At 42.9% G+C, this 19737-nt stretch overlaps 1 protein-coding gene across 1 annotated transcript in view; it reads left to right on the top strand.

The window, feature by feature from the left end:
- Positions 1-19492, top strand: part of ap4e1 (adaptor related protein complex 4 subunit epsilon 1) — a 52637-nt gene extending 33145 nt beyond the window's left edge. The window contains exons 17-25 of the mRNA XM_080736243.1: positions 153-264; positions 377-503; positions 3502-3802; positions 4624-4837; positions 8794-9011; positions 11820-12013; positions 14233-14317; positions 14713-14800; positions 19039-19492. Coding sequence (XP_080592369.1) covers positions 153-264; positions 377-503; positions 3502-3802; positions 4624-4837; positions 8794-9011; positions 11820-12013; positions 14233-14317; positions 14713-14800; positions 19039-19232 — 1533 coding nt within the window. The 3' untranslated portion in view covers positions 19233-19492. The remainder of the gene's footprint in view (positions 1-152; positions 265-376; positions 504-3501; positions 3803-4623; positions 4838-8793; positions 9012-11819; positions 12014-14232; positions 14318-14712; positions 14801-19038) is intronic.
- Positions 19493-19737: the final 245 nt, after the last annotated feature.

Here is a 19737-nt window from a genome sequence, read left to right as displayed (position 1 = left end):
TCCCGGACCGCCTGTTGAAGACCCCTGCTTTATGATATTCATTCACGTTTGATACAGTCTGTTTCTGGTGAAAATGATGGTATCATGTGTAATGTCAGACTGTTGACTATTTTGTCAGATTATATTTCATAATATTGTGTGTTTTATTCCAGGTGGATTCGTCGCTGTCGTTTCTAGATGGCTTCGTGTCAGAGGCGTTGGCTGCAGGGGCGGCGCCGTACAAACCCCCTCACCAGAGACACCAGGAACTGAGCCACCACAAAGGTTTGTGTGACAATTTATAGAGAATACGTTTAACGAGGTTAATTCATGCATAGTAAACCTGGAAGCAGACATTCTGCCTGTGTGTAATATGCTTGTATTGTTGTCTTTTCAGCGTTAACCCTGGAGCCGTACAGTCTGTCTCTGGCCGTCAGCCTGTCAGCAGACAGACAGTCTCCCACCCTGATGTCTGTGAGCTCTGGACTGTCTGGAAACAGCACTGAACTGTCTAACGCAGGAGGGTAGGTGGGAACTAACCCTATTATTTGTTTACAACGGGCCGTTTGATCCGTTCTAGGCAGAAACTACAAGCAGAAGAAGAAGCGGCACTTTGTTTTGGTTCCCCCTGTTCGTTTCCCCAATCCCTATTAAAATGCTCCAGTAACCTAGTGTAGTCTTGCCAGTCGCTACGAGTTGGACTAAAAGATGCATATACCAAACACATTTTCCAAAAGCAAAATTATGCTGCATCAAGGGGTTTATTAGGTAGGCCCTAAAAGTATGTCCTTGAGCGCAGGGGAATTATTTGGGGTTAAAACTGTTTCCAGTTTGATAGTTCCGGTCAAAGTGTATCCTTTAACACCCAAGGGGCCAAACTCGTTCAGTAACGACACAAGGCCACTGGAGATCGCTGTGCCAAAAATCAGTTATCTCGTTGAGAAACGAGACAAAGGGTTAAATGTGCAGCATGCAGCTGTGCGCATCTTGTATTGTCTGTGAAAGACCCTGGTCCATACGTCATAACGTGACCCGGTTTGGATTTTAGTTTCGCGAGCGTTTGTAAACAAATGGATTATCTTCCTCAATCGTCAGCGGACACTCACGTGCACACGCACAAAGCTTCCGAGGCTCTTCAAAATAAAGCGTAAGTGAACGGCGGCAGCAGCAACAGCTAGAAATGTTAGAAACCTTGGCTTCCGTTGTGTTATGGACTACAACATGACGTAGAGTGGTCTCCGCTCCCGACCAGGTCAAAGCCCAGAACAGCACTGCACTAACACATTACGGCGGGCAGGTGAGAACATCACTGAACTGTCTCACAAATGACCACACATGAAGCTAGTTAGGATTTTTAGGTTTTAGAAACGTTTTTTATTTTTACTGATTAGGTGCGTGGTCTACCTATGTTATTGTTTTTCTACATTGATATTCCTATGCATTGTTAATTGTTGTTGATGTACTGACATATTATCTTGCTTATTATATTGACTAGAAGTTCGCGGCCGCTGTGCGGCCGCTCACATCTAGAAACCGCGCCCTAACGGGCGCTCATATTAAAAAAGAAAAAAAAAAAAAAAAAAAAAAAGTTAAAAAAAAAAAAAAAAAAGTTGATGGTCAGCAAGGAACATGCGTTGTTGATTTTTGTATTATGTTTTTGAGACAATTGAACAACTGCTGAACGTGGAGTTGCAGATGCAAGACATTGGGACATACAGACATACATACACACGACCCCATTCTGATTAGGTTGTGAGATGTATTACCTGCTTATTATAAGTCGCTTTGGATTAAAAGCGTCTGCTAAATGCCTAAACTGTAAACTGTAAATGGAGGGTAGGTGGGAACATCCCTGAACTCGATTGGAGCACTGAACGTGTTCACTTGTTGCGCTGCAAATGCACTAGTTTATACTGACCCATTGATGTCCTTTTCAAGGCAGTGTTAATTCTGTTGACTAAAGCTAAAAGGCTAAGATTTATAATATTTATACATAAGACTATGACTAATGCCTCATTCACACTACAGATATATAGTTGAACGTTTTGCTTGGTAATTCAATGTAATCTCAATGGAAACCAGCTTTAAAGATACAGGAGATGCTCCAAACAAAGCTTTGAAAGCTTTAAAGTGATCCCTGACTAATACGACAAATATGCCTTAATACATTATAATTGTCCTCTATAACTACAATGTAAAAACACCTTAATTGTTTTATTTCTTCTAGAAATAAAAACAAACTTAATACTTCATATGGTTAATATGAGCATCAACTCAATATTTCAAATGTGTTTTTTGCACATGCATTCCATAAATTCCATAGGGTTAGATCACACATGACATTTATGACATCATCAACTTGCGACAGGCATTTCCCCTGTTGAGTGAAAGATTAGCTATTTCTAGAATAAATAAAATATTGAAGGTGTTTTTAATTGTACATTGTAGTTATAGAGGACAATTATAATGTATTAAGGCATATTTGTCGTATTAGTCAGGGATCACTTTAAAGCTGGTTTCCATTGAGATTACATTGAATTACCAAGCTAAACGTTCAACTATATATCTGTAGTGTGAATGAGGCATAAGACTCAATGGTGTGTAAAGGGCTGTATTTTGATTGTCTAAAGTACCAGCTCTTTTGCCTTAACACTTTTCATGTCTTAAACGGAGATCTCAGTTTTATCCACTTCTGTGCCAGCATTTTTAGTGTTTTGGCCGTGTTTTTTGGGGGACGATCGCGTGTGCACACTGCTGTGCGTGTGCTCCGATTCGTTACAGAGCATTCTGCACCCTTACTGTGTGTGAGCGAGCAGTGAAATGGCTTCCATGTTGATTCAGCTTGGCTCGGGCTGCACTCAAATTCATGCAGGCGGGCCATGTGACGCTGTGGAAACCTAGTACCCGCGGAAAGCGCATTTCTTCTTCTGCAGTTAAATGGGACCGGATGGGGAATCTGTTTTTTCTTTCCGGGTCATTTTGTCTCCTAGCAACTATTAGCAACCGAGGCTCGATCGAACGGTAGACAACGGCGATATTAACTTATTAAGTGCCGATCCGAAGGATGGCATTGGATTCTAGCTAAAATAGCACAAGCATAAAGGCATCCATCTTCCATCTCTGTTTATGTTTCGGACCAGAACTAGTTCCGGGTGAATCTTCGTCAAGTAGGAATTGTTTAGTTAGCTCGATCTACTTCCGGCCCTCAAAATAAGAGACTGGCCGCGGACAGAGAAAGCGAACGGCACGCTGGACAATAATTAACCCTTTCATGTCGGTGGCACTAAATCGGTTAAAAGGCCTGTCTCCGAGCACCGAACTTTTCTTCTGAAAATTCCGACTTTCCGGGGTAATGCTTTTCAGAAGATGCGGGTGACATCATTTTGTAGTTGAACCGGACCTTTCTGACGAAATGTTTGGTGGTTGGAGACAGTATGGACAGGCCTTTAAGAGCTGGTACTTAAGACAATCAAAATAGAGCCCTATGACTAAGACTAAATGATAATGTGAACATGTTTCCAGGTGCAGCAGCAGCAGTGGCCTGCAGCTGGACGGGGTGAGGAGGGTGTGGGGGAGGGGGGGCTACCTGGAGGAGGCTGCAGTGACCGGGGGGGAGGAGGTGGTGGTCTGCAGCCCCCTGCAGTCCCCTGCTCCCCCAGCAGGAGGTGCTGCCGGGTCTCCTGACAGCAGCGCAGGAGGAGGAGGGGTCCCGGGACCCCCGGCAGGAGGGGGGTCCCTCCCCGGACCCCAGCTGGAGAAGCAGCAGCGGCTGCTGGCCTCCTCGCTGTTCGTTGGCCTGGGGACCCAGAGCTCTGTGTGTCTGGTGAGAGACGCTCTTTCACTGCATGACCATAAACTGTGTCTAATGAAGACAAGCTCTTGTTAAGGATGGGGTGCCATGATTTTATTCCCCCCTAAAACATGATCATCAGGTATTATGAATTATGATTATACTAGGAGGAAGATGTGTTTTTCCAAAAAAATAAAAAAATCGACAGAAAGTGTTAAAATTATGTTTTATCTGCCTTCTATAGCGCCACCAGGAGGCCGACTTATGTAAAAAAAAAAACACAATCATTTTACATACATGTGATACATTACATGTGATAATCATCATAATCGTTTATATGTTGAAAAATGTTTATATTTGTTCAAACATTAAAAAATAGTGGAAATAGCTGATCTACAATCTCGCAACGCATCGCATCGCAACGCGTTGTAGAGCTTGTAGAGCTCCACTGTTGTAGAGCTCCACTATCAATTCTTTTTAAAGTGTAAAGTTGTCAAATATGTCCTTCATTTCTTTGTATATTTAGGTTATGTGTCATATCTGCCATGTGCAACTTCAAAGCCTACAAGCCAAACAGAAATGTGATTGTCAACGACTAAAACACATTTAAATTGTTAATCGTAATTATTTGAGTGACAATTAATGGTCATGTAAAATGTCATAATAGTGACAGTCCTAATAGTGACAGGCCTGCTACAGTAACACCATGTGACCTCTGGTACAGTAACACCATGTGACCTCTGGTACAGTAACACCATGTGACCTCTGGTACAGTAACATCATGTGACCTCTGGTACAGTAACACCATGTGACGTCTGGTACAGTGACACCATGTGACCTCTGCTTCTCTCCAGATGGGAAGGTCAGAGCCCACGCCTCAGCGCTTCAGACGACGGGCCAAAGATCAGGGGTCGTCATCAGACTCCTCCCACTCCTCTAACAACAGTACTGTGGATCCCACCGACCCTGGCCCCGCCCACCCCTCTGTAGCCCCGCCTCCCACCACAGACCCCAGACACACCCACCCAGCTCTGGACCCCGGACAGTCCCACCCCTCGCTGGACCAAGGTTAGTATACTGTAGTTTCGAATTTTTCATATATATATTTTTTTTTTATCACGTCACAAGATTGACGAGACATAGTGTTTTGCCCAGTTTGCCACGCCCTAGTTTCACCAGTTATTTGTTTTATCGATTTGTGTGATTTTTGGACAAAATCTGTAGGAGTATCATCAAAAACTGTTTTGCAAAACATCTGCCTCATGGCGGCCGCTAGAACAGGCCCATGTGAAGAATGTTGGGCAGAGTTGCTTCTGAATTGGCATCCAGGAAGTGTGTGTGTGCACAGTTTGGCAGCGACCGGGCCAACGGTGCCGGAGATTAGCTGGTAACAAACTGACGTACACACGGACGGATGGACAGGGCGCAGAACTCGGTCTCGGCCATGCCTTTCGGCCTGTTGGAGACAATAAGATGTATTCTGAAGGCTCATTCATACTCCAGATAAGGTGAAGAGCAGTTCACCGCGGTGTAGTTTTCTAAAGTCATACTAGGGTGCAGTTTGCCTGGTTCCAGAGGAACGCCCCTTTAAAAATGTGTGTAGGCGATTCAAGGGTCTGGAGGTGCTCTCGTTGAAGAGGATTTCCTCGGTTGAAATTCCGACCGAGCAAATCGGCGTCTCGATGACGTCGGTGCTTGTGAGCAGCGTGGGTGGGGTTTTCCCAGAACTCATGTGCGATTCGAAATAACCCAGCGCCGCCGCCGGAACGTACCGCACATTCTGTGTGATCGTATCAATCTCGCTATGAAACATCAGTAGCAGACATTTTTTACAGTGTTTGAAGTATGACTTTAGAAAACTACACCACGGTGAACTGCTCTCCACCTTCTCTGGAGTATGAATTAAGCCAGGGGCTTTCAAAGTGGGTGACGGGGCACCCTGGGGTGCCGCGACGGCAGTCCAGGGGTGCCGCGAGATCATTTGATAATATTTGGAATTTATTTGGACACTTGAAAAAATATTTTGTATCATTTTAAACTTGAAGTACACAGTTATTTTCAGTCACTTCTAACTAAAATGACTATTATCTCAACGTTTTCCTCGCAACATAATCACTAAAATATCATTACTGTCAGGCAGAAACCTCTGTCGCACAAAACTAGTGAAAACAGCCGATCTACAAGCACACAACGCCTCGCATCGCGAGGCGTTGTGTGCTTGTAGATCTGCTATTTTCACTAGTTTAGTACATTTTATAGATGATAAATATAAAACGAACGGTTTTGAACATACAAGGGTTCCACCCGACAACGACGATATGCTATAAATATAAGTTGCTGGGAGTGAAAATTATAATGTAGGGGTGCCTCGGATTAAAAAATATATTCACGGGGTGCCCTGAGACAAAAACGTTTGGGAACCCCTGAATTAAGCAATATTACACGAGAGGGTGTGCATTAACCCGGTTATCCTGCACAACAGCCTTTTCGCAGGAACGAGCCGACAGGCGAGTTCCGTAGGAAGGGCTGGAGTGCAGGATAACCGTGTTAATGCAGACCCTCAAGTGTAATATTGCGATTATACAACTGTTGCCCTTAAAACACGTCAACTTTATTTCATTGTAATTAAGATATTCGATAGGAATTTGTAATTTTTTAATGCCACATTTAGCTACTGTGTCCTAGAGGTGCACCGATACCGATATTGGATCGGTATCGGCCGCCGATATGAGGTAATTAATGTTAATTAATTATATCGGATATCGACACAACGTCGCCGATCCAAGCCCCGATACAAATAATAATACGAATAATAAATATACAGCATAATCACGCAATTGTAAGCCCATGAGGCCATGACCAAATGTTTTTAGCATATAATTATTAAATAAACATCCCAAAATCTTATGGATCAAACTTCTTTTTTTGTCGCTCCTCCACCCTTGTCTTAACGAGACACGGCTTCGCTGCAGGCTGCACAGCAGGCACGTGCACAGACTGCACACAGACATCAAAGGGGGCTTGAGCCCCTGCCCTTTTATCCGTCTGTAAAAATTGCCCTCTTCAGACCATGAATGCATTTTTTTTACTATGGTAAAAGAAATGCAAATGTCCCCTTTCCATACCATAACTCCATTCAAGAGAATTGTCCACCAAAATGCCTTTTTAGAAATGTCAGCCCCTGCCTCTCTTTACATTCTCTGCACTCCCTGCTGCAGCCTGCACAGCAAGATGCTCTGGTCCTACTTATTATAACTCTATGCCTGACACTCAGTAAACATTAGCAGCCTACCGAATACAGATGGTGCTGATTACCTTTACATACAAGGATATATTCCATAATCCTGTGTCATTGTCGTCTCAAAAAAAGATGAAGGAGAAAGAAAAAAAGCATCGCGTGTCACCAGGCTTTCCTGCGTCCAGACGGTCAGAAGGAGTTTTACTTTCACTTTCATAGATAGAATGCAACAGCATTGCTGCTGTTGCAACTGCAAGCTATAGAGAAAAAGCCATCCTATGAATGTCTCTTTATTTTAGCCAGTTTCAAAGGAGAATCACCTCCCGTTTCTCTGTTGTTGAAAGTCAGTTCACTTTGCTTGAGAGTCTCCACACGCTGGATTAATTAATGCATGTCCAGGTGAAGCTCGTTAAAAGTCGTTATAGTCTCCTCCGATAGTTTCACAAAGTACATTAAGCAACAGAAATGTATTAAGTCCCTATACAGAGGTTTTACCCATGGGTTTTACAAGCCATAACAACCGGAGCAGGGGCATGAGGTAATAATTTTGCCCTTAAATATTTGAAAGGACCAGACTAGAGAGTCAGACTAGGGGTAAATGTCTCACCTTGGAAATGCAACCTTATTTATTTGAGCTTTTAAGACAATCCTTTTGCATTAAGATACGATTTTGCTTGTTAAAACAATATTTATTCAATAATAATATTATTAACAATAATATTTGAAATAAATCATCTGAAATGTAGCCTACACATAATTTAAAAATAAAGGTTTTGCTATAATCATGCAGCTCTAACAGTGACACAGACATAGCAGCAATGGCACAACATTATGGAAACATATATACAGTAGTATATTACTTAAAGTGAATGATCAGCTGGCATCAATATTATATCCATAATTAGACTGGGTTATTTGAAGAATAAATATAAAAAGAGTTGCCATTGCATTTTGCACTCAGTTGCACTGAATGCACTCTGTTATTTGAACTGAAGCTATCCTACAATTAATAAATGGCTTAAAGGTGAAGCTTTTTTTGCTATGTAGCCTACTGTAAATATCGGGTATCGTATCGGTTATCGGGAAATAGCCAAATTAATATATCGGATCGGATCGGAAACAGAAAAAAACGGATCGGTGCACCTCTACTGTGTCCCTGAACGTCACATGAAAACCGCTGTCTTTCGTGACCAACGAAGCTGATTTATTTTCTTGATGAGAGACAGTGCAGTAGTGCTCGTTATATGCACGGTTGGAGAGCCTGTTTTCCATTGAGAGCCCGACTACCTGTTGTATAATGAGCCTTTATCTCTCAAATACCTGGAACGCGCCCGAGTCGCGTTAGATTTGAACCTCTTTAACCATTATTTTATGCTTTAACTTTAGAAAAATAGCAGATAAGCTCACAGCGAGCTTGTAGATCTGCTATTTTTGAAAAAACTTGAAAGTGAGTGCAAGTCTTTGAATATCTTTGACCCGATCTTTGACCCGACTTCTAAATCCTTCCTCTAAATCATGCTGTTCAAACCTTTTCATGTCAAGGACCCCCAAAATTACAGGTATTTGGCCACGGACCCCCATCTCAAAATATGTTGTCCCAGGGACCACCCAGAAGTAAATATTTGAGTTACAAATGTTCGCTTTTAAAGTAGATATATTCAAAGACTTGCAAAAAAAAACATGATTTTTCAAAAATTGCAGTGTGAGCTTGTATATCTGCTATTTTTCAATAGTTAAAGCAGTCAATAATCCTAGTCCTAAATGGGTTTATCCCTCTCCTCCTCAGACATCCAGCTGCCAGTGGACCTGTCCCAGCTGCAGAGGTCAGACATCGTTCCTCTGTGCTCCGGCCAGGGAGGAGGAGGAGGAGGAGGAGCAGGGCTGTCCGTGTCCGGCTGCCACGTCCTGGGAGAGGACGCTCTGCTGCTGCTGCTGTTCCTGTCCAACGCCTCGGACGCACCCGTCCACCACGTCCTCGTGGACATCACCTCCTCACACATACAGGTATGTCCTAGTGGACAGTATGTCCTCACACATACAGGTATGTCCTAGTGGACAGTATGTCCTCACACATACAGGTATGTCCTAGTGGACAGTATGTCCTCACACATACAGGTATGTCCTAGTGGACATCATGTCCTCATGTAACCCTCTCTTTCGGGTCTGCTGATCTGAAGAAAACACCCAGTGTTGTCTCTGTTCACCCATTGAACGCATCTAGTGGGGTTTTTCCAGAAAAAAAATAAGTTTTTTGAAAAAGAAAAAGTTTTTTGAAAAAAAAAAAAGTTTTTTGAAAAAAAAAAAAGTTTTTGAAAAAAAAAGTTTTTTGAAAAAAAAAAAGTTTTTGAAAAAAAAAAGTTTTTTGAAAAAAAAGTTTTTGAAAAAAAAAGTTTTTTGAAAAAAAAGTTTTTTGAAAAAAAAAAATTATTTTGAATTTTTTTTTTGACTCTGCATTGCATTTTTTTGAAGAAAAAAAAAATTTGAAAAAAAGAAATTGAAAAAAAAGATTTTTTGAAAAAAAAAATCTTTTGACTCTGAAAAAAAAACGGGAATCCGTGTGACGTCACACGGATCAACTCTCAGAACAGCACTGTTCTGAGAACCTGTGGAAAGCTTTTCATCTCTGTCTTCCCAAAACCAGAGAAAGACACAATGTACAGAAATAGGACTTTGTGAGGATAGAAGGTGCCAGTGGGACCCCAAAAAAAGGTTTTAAAATAGAAAAAGTGAAAATTCATGGTGTAGGTCCTTTAAGGTTATTTACAAAGTTACAGAGAAGTATGAAAAGAAAGGGTGACACAGCAAGACACACGAGAACCCTCCCTGGAAAGGTCCTTAGAGTTACAGGCACGTGCACACATAGACATCAAAGGGGGCTTGAGCCCCTGCCCTATTTATCCATCTGTAAAAAGTGCCTTCTCTCCAGACCATGAATGCAGTTTTCACTACGGTGAAAGCAAATGCCCCCTCTTTCCATGCCATACCTGAAGGCTAGCATTCAAGAGAATTGCCTTGTCCAAACTCTCCTGAACTTGAATGCAGCATCTTATGTTGAAAGAATTGCCCTCTCTGTGTGGAAATCAAGCATCGAAAATAGACATTTCCGAGTTTCTGAAAAAATACGTTCCATTCTCCTTACAAATTAGAAAGGAAAAACAGGGAAACTAAGTAGTAACTAGTTTTGAGCTTTTTTTGCCGAAGTTGTGCTCCGTTCCGTGGCGGTATCCAATCTCAAAATTCACCCTGATTAACCCATTTAGGCCTAGAATTATTGAATGCTTTAACCAGTGAAAAATAGCAGATATACAAGCTCACAGCGCGGCACCGAGTGCCGCGCTGTGAGCTTGTAGATCTGCAATTTTTGAAAAAGTCGTGAAAATGTGTGCAAATCTTTGAATATATGTATTTTCAAAGCGAACGTTTGTAACTCAAATTTTGCTTCTGGGTGGTCCCTGGAACTATATATTTTGAAATGGGGGTCCGTGGCCAAATAAATATCATTTTGGGGGTCCTTCACATGAAAAAGTTTGAGAACCACTGACATAGTAGTCTCTCAAGAACAGACTAACTGAGCTCCAGTTAAGTGAAAAGGACCTTTTCTTTGACGATGGCTGGCCAGATTGCTGACATATAAACATAGGTTTTTTTTTCCAAAAATCTTAGAAGGATTCAAAAGACACTTATAGAATCGGGTCAAAAATTCTAATTTTCACGATTTTTCAAAAATAGCAGATCTACAAGTTCGCAGCGCGGCACTCGGTGCCGCGCTGCAAGCTTGTAGATCTGCTATTCTTTTTATATTTAAAGCATAAAATATTGCTTCATAATGAGTTCAGGTGTTTTGGACGCTGTCCGGCGCTAACACAGCGCCCAATGGTTGCAGTAAGTAATAGGCAGTGCTAACTCTGGGCGACTGAAATTCCCCCACAGGATTCAGATAAGTAATCTTATCTGTTAAGCTTTGTCCAAACCTGAAGCTATTTCTTCTATTCTAGTCGCTTCTATCACTTCACTTTGGTCACGCAGGTCCGCGTTGGTAAAAAGAACGCAATGGGTTGAGTGGGGGGGGAAGCGAAGGTCGCTACAGTAAAAAATGTCCAAGTGGGGCGAGATCAGCGATGTTTTTGACAGCAAATTTTGATTTAGTTTTTTAGTCATAGTCTTTTGAATAAAATGTAATTTAGATTTAGTCATAATTTTGTCACCCGAAAGGTTTTAGTTTTAGTCTAATTTTAGTCCACTAAATATCATAAGATTTTAGGCGACTAAATCTACTGTTGATTTTTGACAACTGAAATGTATTTTGGCAGGCCTTGATGGCAACGTAATGACAGATTTTATACTTGGTTGTGTGCTGAAAATAGCAGATCTACAAGCTCACAACGCGTCGCGCTGTAGATCTGCTATTTACAGCACGCAACACCTGAGAGCAACCAAACATAAAATGACTCCCTTCTCCACTAGTCCCTCCCTAACGTTTTAGTCTAGTTCTTATTTTGTTGATGAAATTGTCAATATATTTAGTCTTAGTTTTTAGTCATCACAGCTTAGCTTTTATTTCGTTTATTTTGTTTTCCTCAGTGAAAAAAACACAGTCGACAAACATTTTTCGTCAGAGTTTTAGTCGACGAAATCAACACTGGGTGAGATAAGAGGCGGCCGTTCACGCCGCGCCTTTCGGATCGGTCACGCCGCGCCTGTTCGCGCTGCTCCCGTCGCGTCTTTGCATTCCCTTTGTATGTAATCGCGCCTCTCGAACCATCCAGGTTTGAACCCAGCTTCAGAGATAACTAACTCTGTGTTGTGTTTCAGGCTCACAGTGTGGGTGTCAGCCCAGCAGGGGGCGTAGTTCAGCCTCACAGTGTGGAGGTGTGTCAGTACTCTCTGCTCATGGAGACTCCGGAGGCTCACGTGGAGCTGAGCGGCACCGTCTCCTACCAGCCAGCAGGGGGAGCCCTTCAGTCACAGAGCTTCACCTACAGCCTGTCTCTGGTCCACTTCATCAGGTACGTCAACGCAAGGATAGCCTCGGAAACCCAGGCTTATTTTGACGAGGGGAAGAAAAAAAAGCCTGGGCGATCTAAAATCACTGTTGGAGGAAGTATAGAATTTTGCTAACCAATCAGAGTGCAGAGGGGCGCCGCACCGAATGTGTTGACGTCATGACGCAGCAGCGTTCTCTGAGCCCTGTGCTGTGTCCACTCCTCAAAACTGTCCGAACGGCAGCTACAACCAGGTTGTTTTTTTGGAAGGCTAACTAGCAAGAATTACAACTATTTGGAGACATGGTTGAACCCACCACTCCATCAAAATCCATCACGGACGTGTACCGACTCTGTGGGGACTGGGGAGACGTTTAGTGACCCCAGAAGCAAACTCAATTTATTCATTAAGAATGACAAGCAGGACTACGTTTTCAGTCGGCGACAAAAACCCTTTGGACAAGCCGTTGGGGGAGGGGGAGGAGGGGAGGAGCAGAGAGGGGTGGAGGGAGGACAACACATGCTATTGGCCGGAGACTCCCGGAGAGATACTCCGGGTCCGCCCATCTACATACAGAAAGTGTCCGCGTCGGCTCAGAGTGACGCAAGGAAGCTAATAGAAGGAAAGGACACTGACGCAATTTCCTCGACCCTGCAATTCCAGCCGGCAGATTCGTCACACTGGGTGGCCAGGCCACGGTGTGTGTCTACCAGGGCAGAAATATCAGGGAGACCATGGCCGTCGTTGCCCCTCAGTTTGGCCTTGTGCCCCTCAAACCAATTGCATGACCTGAGGCCACAGTGGCCTTAATGCCCCTCAAACCAATGGCATGATCTGAGGCCACAGTGGCCTTAATGTCCCAGCTGACTGAATCACTTTCCCCTCTGTCTCTTTCTGGTCAATATGTAGACAGTAGACACCAGTGTCTCTTTCTGGTCAATATGTAGACAGTAGACACCAGTGTCTCTTTCTGGTCAATATGTAGACAGTAGACACCAGTGTCTCTTTCTGGTCAATATGTAGACAGTAGACACCAGTGTCTCTTTATTGTCAATATGTAGACAGTAGACACCGGTGTCTCTGTCTGGTCAATATGTAGACAGTAGACACCAGTGTCTCTTTATTGTCAATATGTAGACAGTAGACACCGGTGTCTCTTTCTGGTCAATATGTAGAAAGTAGACACCAGTGTCACTTTCTGGTCAATATGTAGAAAGTAGACACCAGTGTCTCTTTCTGGTCAATATGTAGACACCAGTGTCTCTTTCTGGTCAATATGTAGACACCAGTGTCTCTTTCTGGTCAATATGTAGACACCAGTGTCTCTTTCTGGTCAATATGTAGACAGTAGACACCAGTGTCTCTTTCTGGTCAATATGTAGACAGTAGACACCAGTGTCTCTTTATTGTCAATATGTAGACAGTAGACACCAGTGTCTCTTTCTTGTCATGTAGACACCAGCGTTTGTTTGTTTTTCTTGAGATTCAGAATTCTTAACTCCCCCGAGTCCTCATCTTTAAACCAATCCAGTAACTTTGATTGGTGCAGGGCTGAGCATTGGTCAGATTGATAGTCATGCATATTCACATTTAAATCAATTCAAATTTAAATCATCCTTAACCCTTACATTCAATTAATTATTTAAATGGACTAAAATCTTGTTTTATCTGATGGCCTTCCTGCTCTGGCATTTGGCCTTTGTGCCCTCAAGAAATGAACAAGTGTCCGAGCCCCTAAAATGATGAAATTCCAGGCCTGGTGACTACAGAGTAGTGTTACATGTTAAAATGTGTCCCTGTCTCCCTCTGTGTCCGGGCCATTTCCTGTGTCTCTACACAGAGCAGTGTCACATGTTAAAATGTTTCCCTATCTCCCTCTGTGTCCAGGCCATTTCCTGTGTCTCTACACAGAACAGTGTTACATGTTAAAATGTTTCCCTATCTCCCTCTGTGTCCAGGCCATTTCCTGTGTCTCTACACAGAACAGTGTTACATGTTAAAATGTGTCCCTATCTCCCTCTGTGTCCAGGCCATTTCCTGTGTCTCTACACAGAGTAGTGTTACATGTTAAAATGTGTCCCTATCTCCCTCTGTGTCCAGGCCATTTCCTGTGTCTCTACACAGAACAGTGTTACATGTTAAAATGTTTCCCTATCTCCCTCTGTGTCCAGGCCATTTCCTGTGTCTCTACACAGAACAGTGTTACATGTTAAAATGTGTCCCTATCTCCCTCTGTGTCCAGGCCATTTCCCCTATCTACAGAAGAGTACGGCTCCATGTGGCTGTCTCTCTCTCACGACACCAGACAGAACCTGTCTCTCTCTCAGGTAGGGATATGCACATTTCACATCACCATTACTGTGACAAAATAAATCGCAATTTACAATATTATTGGCATAACCAAAATCCATTATCCAGGGGCGGAACGATTGCCAAAAAAATGGCCGACCTACACGCTCACAACGCGTTGCGATGCCTTGTGAGCTTGTTGATCGGCTATTTTTTGGCAAAGACATTTGATAGGGAGTGGGGAAAAAAAGACTGTATCAACTGTACCTTTTACCAATTATAGAGGGTTTAGGTGGTACCAGATTTGCAGCTCTGCAAATAAAAGGCGAATTGATCCCAGTGCATGACGGAGGATTATTTCACGATAAATTAGTGTTTTTATCACGATAAACGATAACAAACAACGCTTATCGTCCCCTCCCTGCACCCTCAGGACCCCAGAGAGGACGCTCAGGACCCGCTCACCTCCACCCTGATGCTGCTGAGGGACAAACTACAGCTCCACCTGGTGGACATTATAGGTACTGCATATAGGCTGCTTGATCGTTACACCCATGTTGTCATACTACCACTCGATCGTCACTAAAACATCGTTAAAAGCAGCTGCTCCGAGTTTGGGTTTTTGCGCTGAAAAAACAGGGTGGCATTTCATTAACTTAACACATCTACTGCCATTTAATCTGAAGGGATGCTTGGTGCCTTGGTGCCGCGCCGCTTTCTCCGTAGGCCGCCGCTATTATTTTGAAGGGCCGGGGGGGTTGTTTTAGTTTTTTTGGATTATCATTTGACGGCAACGATTACGTCATCTAGTCACATGACAGTGTGGGTCCAGAAGAGAAACACAGCTGCGCCCAGCCGAGTCTATTGTGTACAGTATGGAGACCACCCTTTGTATAAAAATGTCTCTTTTAGAGTAAATGAAGTCTCTTTATGGGCCTCTCAATGGATTTACTATGGAGGACGTTCACTTCGTGTGCACGCCCGATGTGCGTTGTAAACAAATCGCGGACATTACCGATGCGGGCGGGACCGGAGCAAAGTAATTATACCTTTACTGTAAATACAGTAAGATTCACAGTCCTCACCGTCAACGGCACCATGATTTTAACCCTTTCAATGATGGTGAGGATTGTCAACGGCAGCAGAACTGTTAGAGGGATATTCCACTTTCAACAGGGAAACACCTTATGGGCTTTTCTCCCTTGGGAAAATTCCATTCCCAAATCTTATTTGGGAAAGTGGAAAGTGGAAATAATTATTAAAAATAAATGAAAAAATGTATCGAAAAAACACGGCCTGCTCACGTATTAGGAGGGTAGTATGAGTCACCAGAAAAATATAATGGGTGTTTTTAATGAATCTATCATGGTTAAAATTAAGTTTGAAGTTACAATGGATGTGTATGGGGAGAGGCCCTGGGCCTGGAGGGCCTGGTAACATTTACATCAAATATCTAAATATTGAATCAAGCAAATTAAAAACTGTTCAGGGTGTTCATAAAAGCCTGATTAGACGATAAAATTACCAAAAGTTTTTTTGAAAGTGAAATATCCCTTTAACTCTATTAGTGCATTTCCCGAACAAGTTCGGTATTTTAAAATAGGGTCCTGTGGTAGCCTGATTTCAGACTACGCTGGGGCTTTAGTCTGAAGTTGTGGCCATTCTATTTGATTGAAAAGGGGAGGGGATTTAAAATTTGAAATTCCCAATCACAAGAGATCTGGTGGGAGGGGTTGTTTGACTTTTGCACACAAAACATTCCCTCCTCCCCCTCCCCTCAATGACATGCACCAAACAGGTCATTGTCTTTGATGTTTCATTGATTAGAGAGAATCACTAACGAGCTATTCGACACTTGTATGGCTCAATCAATGACTGCAGTTCGGAGCCCTTTTGAAGTTCAAAGGGAGAAATTAAGAACTCTGGTGAGCCACGCAGCCACCCCTCCCTCCACTGCTTCTGTTGATTTTCAAAAGTTAGACACGCCCCTCCTCCGCATTGCATTGATTTCATTGGTCGGTTTTGGTCGGTTTGAGAATCTTTCGGTAGCAAGAGACACGTCATATGACACATCCAGACCAAGAGATGCAGTTCACTCAGAGAGTGGGCGGGTCTATTGGCTGGAGCCAGGCTAGTCCTGTGGTGCCAAAGGCTGACCAAAAGTCAAACTAGTCTGCGATTTTTACAGAATATCACTTTATATTATTAATCGTTACCGTACCGTCGGCGGATCACTTCCATTCGGCGATAACGTGCACGCAAAGCGTGCAATCCTCCATAGGCTCCCATTCATTGTGCCTTTTTCAAGTCCCTTTTTCTCCAAATAATGTCGGAATCAAGCAGAAAATGCATCAAGCTTGATGCTAAAAATGGCTACTTCTGTCTCCTTCATCAAAACATCCAGGGATCCGTTGAAACGTGTGACGTGCACGAAAACGTGCTCACGTGCAGCGGTTACAATGTTAACCTGATGGTGGCGTCATGTGTTAACACCCATGGAGCCAAACTCGTTCAGGGACGAGTTAAGGGACGAGTTAAGTCCCCCTGCCAAAAGGAAGTTATCTCGTTCACAGACGAGGCAACACACAGTTAACTCTACGAGCCTGCAGCTGCCCTTTGAATGACCTGAGTCCATTACGTCACCCAGTCAGTGCAGGCAGCCCCTCTGGGGAAGAAATCACGGAAGGACTTAACATTGCTTTAGATTCTACTTTGAAACATAAGAACGGCTTTATCTAAAAAAGAGATGAAAAAAGCCCCAGGGAAGCAGAGAGCTGATTGTTTTCACGGCGACACTTTACCGCGATTTTACCGCGATTTTTGGATTTTAGTTTCGCGAGCGTTTGTAAACAAATGGATTATCCTCCTCAATCTTCTCTGGACACGCACGTGCACACGCACGAAGCTTGCGAGGCACGTCAAAACAAAGCGTAAGTCAATGGTGGCAGTAGCAACAGCTATAAATGTTATAAACCTTAGCAGCCCATGTGTTAATGTCTAAACGGACGAAACGTTGTTGATTTTTCCAAATATAACACTTGCGTTGCATTTGAAGATTGTTTTAGTTGGTCAGCTCTTTGTTTGCTCTGTTCCTCTGTGCATACTGTATGTCACCTTTGTAGCTGTGCTAGAGACTTTATTTTTATTAAGAATTGATGAAGACTCACTTTAGAATAAATATATTATAGCATTAATTTCAATAACAGCTCATCATTTAGCCCTCTAGGGTGTAGGGTTTGTGATGTGTGTATCCAGAATGCTTCCCTTTGTTTAAGTAGAAGATTATGGTTACCACCTCTCCTTGTCCTATGCTGACTTGTTCTATGCCAATAAAAGGGAAAGTAGAGATGTCATGTTAAAGTCATTACAGTGAACAGCAACAGGATAATCACGGTCATTTCTACAGATAGAGCTCTTATGGTCACTCATTCTCTATAATCACGGTCATTTCTACAGATAGAGCTCTTATGGTCACTCATTCTCTATAATCACGGTCATTTCTACAGATAGAGCTCTTATGGTCACTCATTCTCTATAATCACGGTCATTTCTACAGATAGAGCTCTTATGGTCACTCATTCTCTATAATCACGGTCATTTCTACAGATAGAGCTCTTATGGTCACTCATTCTCTATAATCACAGTCATTTCTACAGATAGAGCTCTTATGGTCACTCATTCTCTATAATCACGGTCATTTCTACAGATGGAGCTCTTATGTTCACTCATTCTCACCAGTCCTTTAAAACACTGGCATATTTTAACCTCTGACCCTGAATTGACCTCACTGTTTACTGCTACATTAAAGGAGCTATAGTCAACTTTTTCTTGAAAAACGGATGCTAAAATAAAAATAATGTTTCGAAAATATTTTATAAAAAAAATAAGCTTCATATATGTGTTTCAATTAAAAAATGACCACAAAAAGCGGAAAAATAATGATAAAATAATCATTTTGGCCCTTTGTTTACATTTACGGGCCCTGTAAATGTAAACAAAGGACCAAAATGATTATTTTATCATTATTTTTCCGCTTTTTGTGGTCATTTTTTAATTGAAACACATATATGAAGCTTATTTTTTTATAAAATATTTTCGAAACATTATTTTTATTTTAGCATCCGTTTTTCAAGAAAAAGTTGACTATAGCTCCTTTAAGTATTTAAGGATGTCTTAAATAGGGATGCGGTATCGGTACTCGTGGTATCGGTACTCGCCCCGATACCGGGCTATTTTGCTGTACTCGTACTTGTCCGATATTGCTCCCGCCTCGCCTCTCTCTCTCTCTCCCCCTCCCTCACTCACTCACTCACAGCTGCCGCTCGTTGTGCCAGCGTGCCTCGTTAAAGCCTAACCCTAACAACAACAATGCTACGTACAGATGCATGTCTCTGCCACACTGGTTACAATGTGGAAACAACGTTTCTAGTGAAAACAAGAATTGACACAGTCAATATATAATCAGGTGAAATGGTGGGTTAGAAAGTCAGGGACTTTGAACAGTCTATCCACAATGTGACAGGAAAGGAAAAGAAAGAAAGAACGAACGCTCATTCATGGCCGTGCGCTACTTGAATAATCGGGCGAGTGCGCTCGTTCAAAGTAGTAAAAGAGAAGAAGTTAAGTATCCCCCCTCTATTCTCATTTAAAGAACCCGTGCTAAAAAAAGTGTTTATTTGCAGATGCACATCTTGTTTATTTGTTTTTATCCAAACCTGTGAACTGTGTTTGGTCACATGGTCTCCGTTGTGTCCCACAGGGTCGGAGGGCATCATGGCGTGTCGTCTCCTGCAGGGGGCGCCGTGTCTCCTGCACTGTCGTCTCCACGGCGACCGTCTGGCCGTGTGGCTGCGCTCGCCCCTCCCCCTGCTGCCCGACTGTGTGCTGTACCACTGTCAACGAGTACTGACTCCTCCCCCAACAACTAGTACTGACTCCTCCCCCAACAACTAGTACTGGCCCCTCCCCCAACAACTAGTACTGTCAACTATTACTGGCCCCTCCCCCTACAACTAGTACTGTCAACTAGTACTGACTCCTCCCCCTACAACTAATACTGTCAACTAGTACTGGCCCCTCCCCCAACAACTAGTACTGTCTACTAGTACTGACTCCTCCCCCTACAACTAGTACTGACCCCTCCCCCAACAACTAGTACTGGCCCCTCCCCCAGCTGCCTGACCGTGTGCTGTACCACTGTCAACTAGTACTGACCCAGGACCTGTCCTAGTTAGGGCTGTCCAATTCATTGCATATTTATTTATTTAGCCATTTGGCCTGCCTGTATTTTAGGACAATAGTGCCTTTCTATTAAAGAATAAAGGTGGACACTACATTACTCAGACATGTATTCTTCACTATGTCCTAGTGTTTGACAATAGACCATAATTCACCGGGCGGCCATGTTTGGATTTTGCATTGAAAATAATCATATTTGAACTGGTACACCCCAAAATAA

The sequence above is a fragment of the Nannobrachium achirus genome (genome assembly GCF_963921795.1).
Source record: "Nannobrachium achirus genome assembly, chromosome: 11".
Taxonomy (NCBI): domain Eukaryota; kingdom Metazoa; phylum Chordata; class Actinopteri; order Myctophiformes; family Myctophidae; genus Nannobrachium; species Nannobrachium achirus.
Note: the sequence above shows the minus strand (reverse complement) of the source record. Positions and strands in the feature narration are given on the sequence as shown.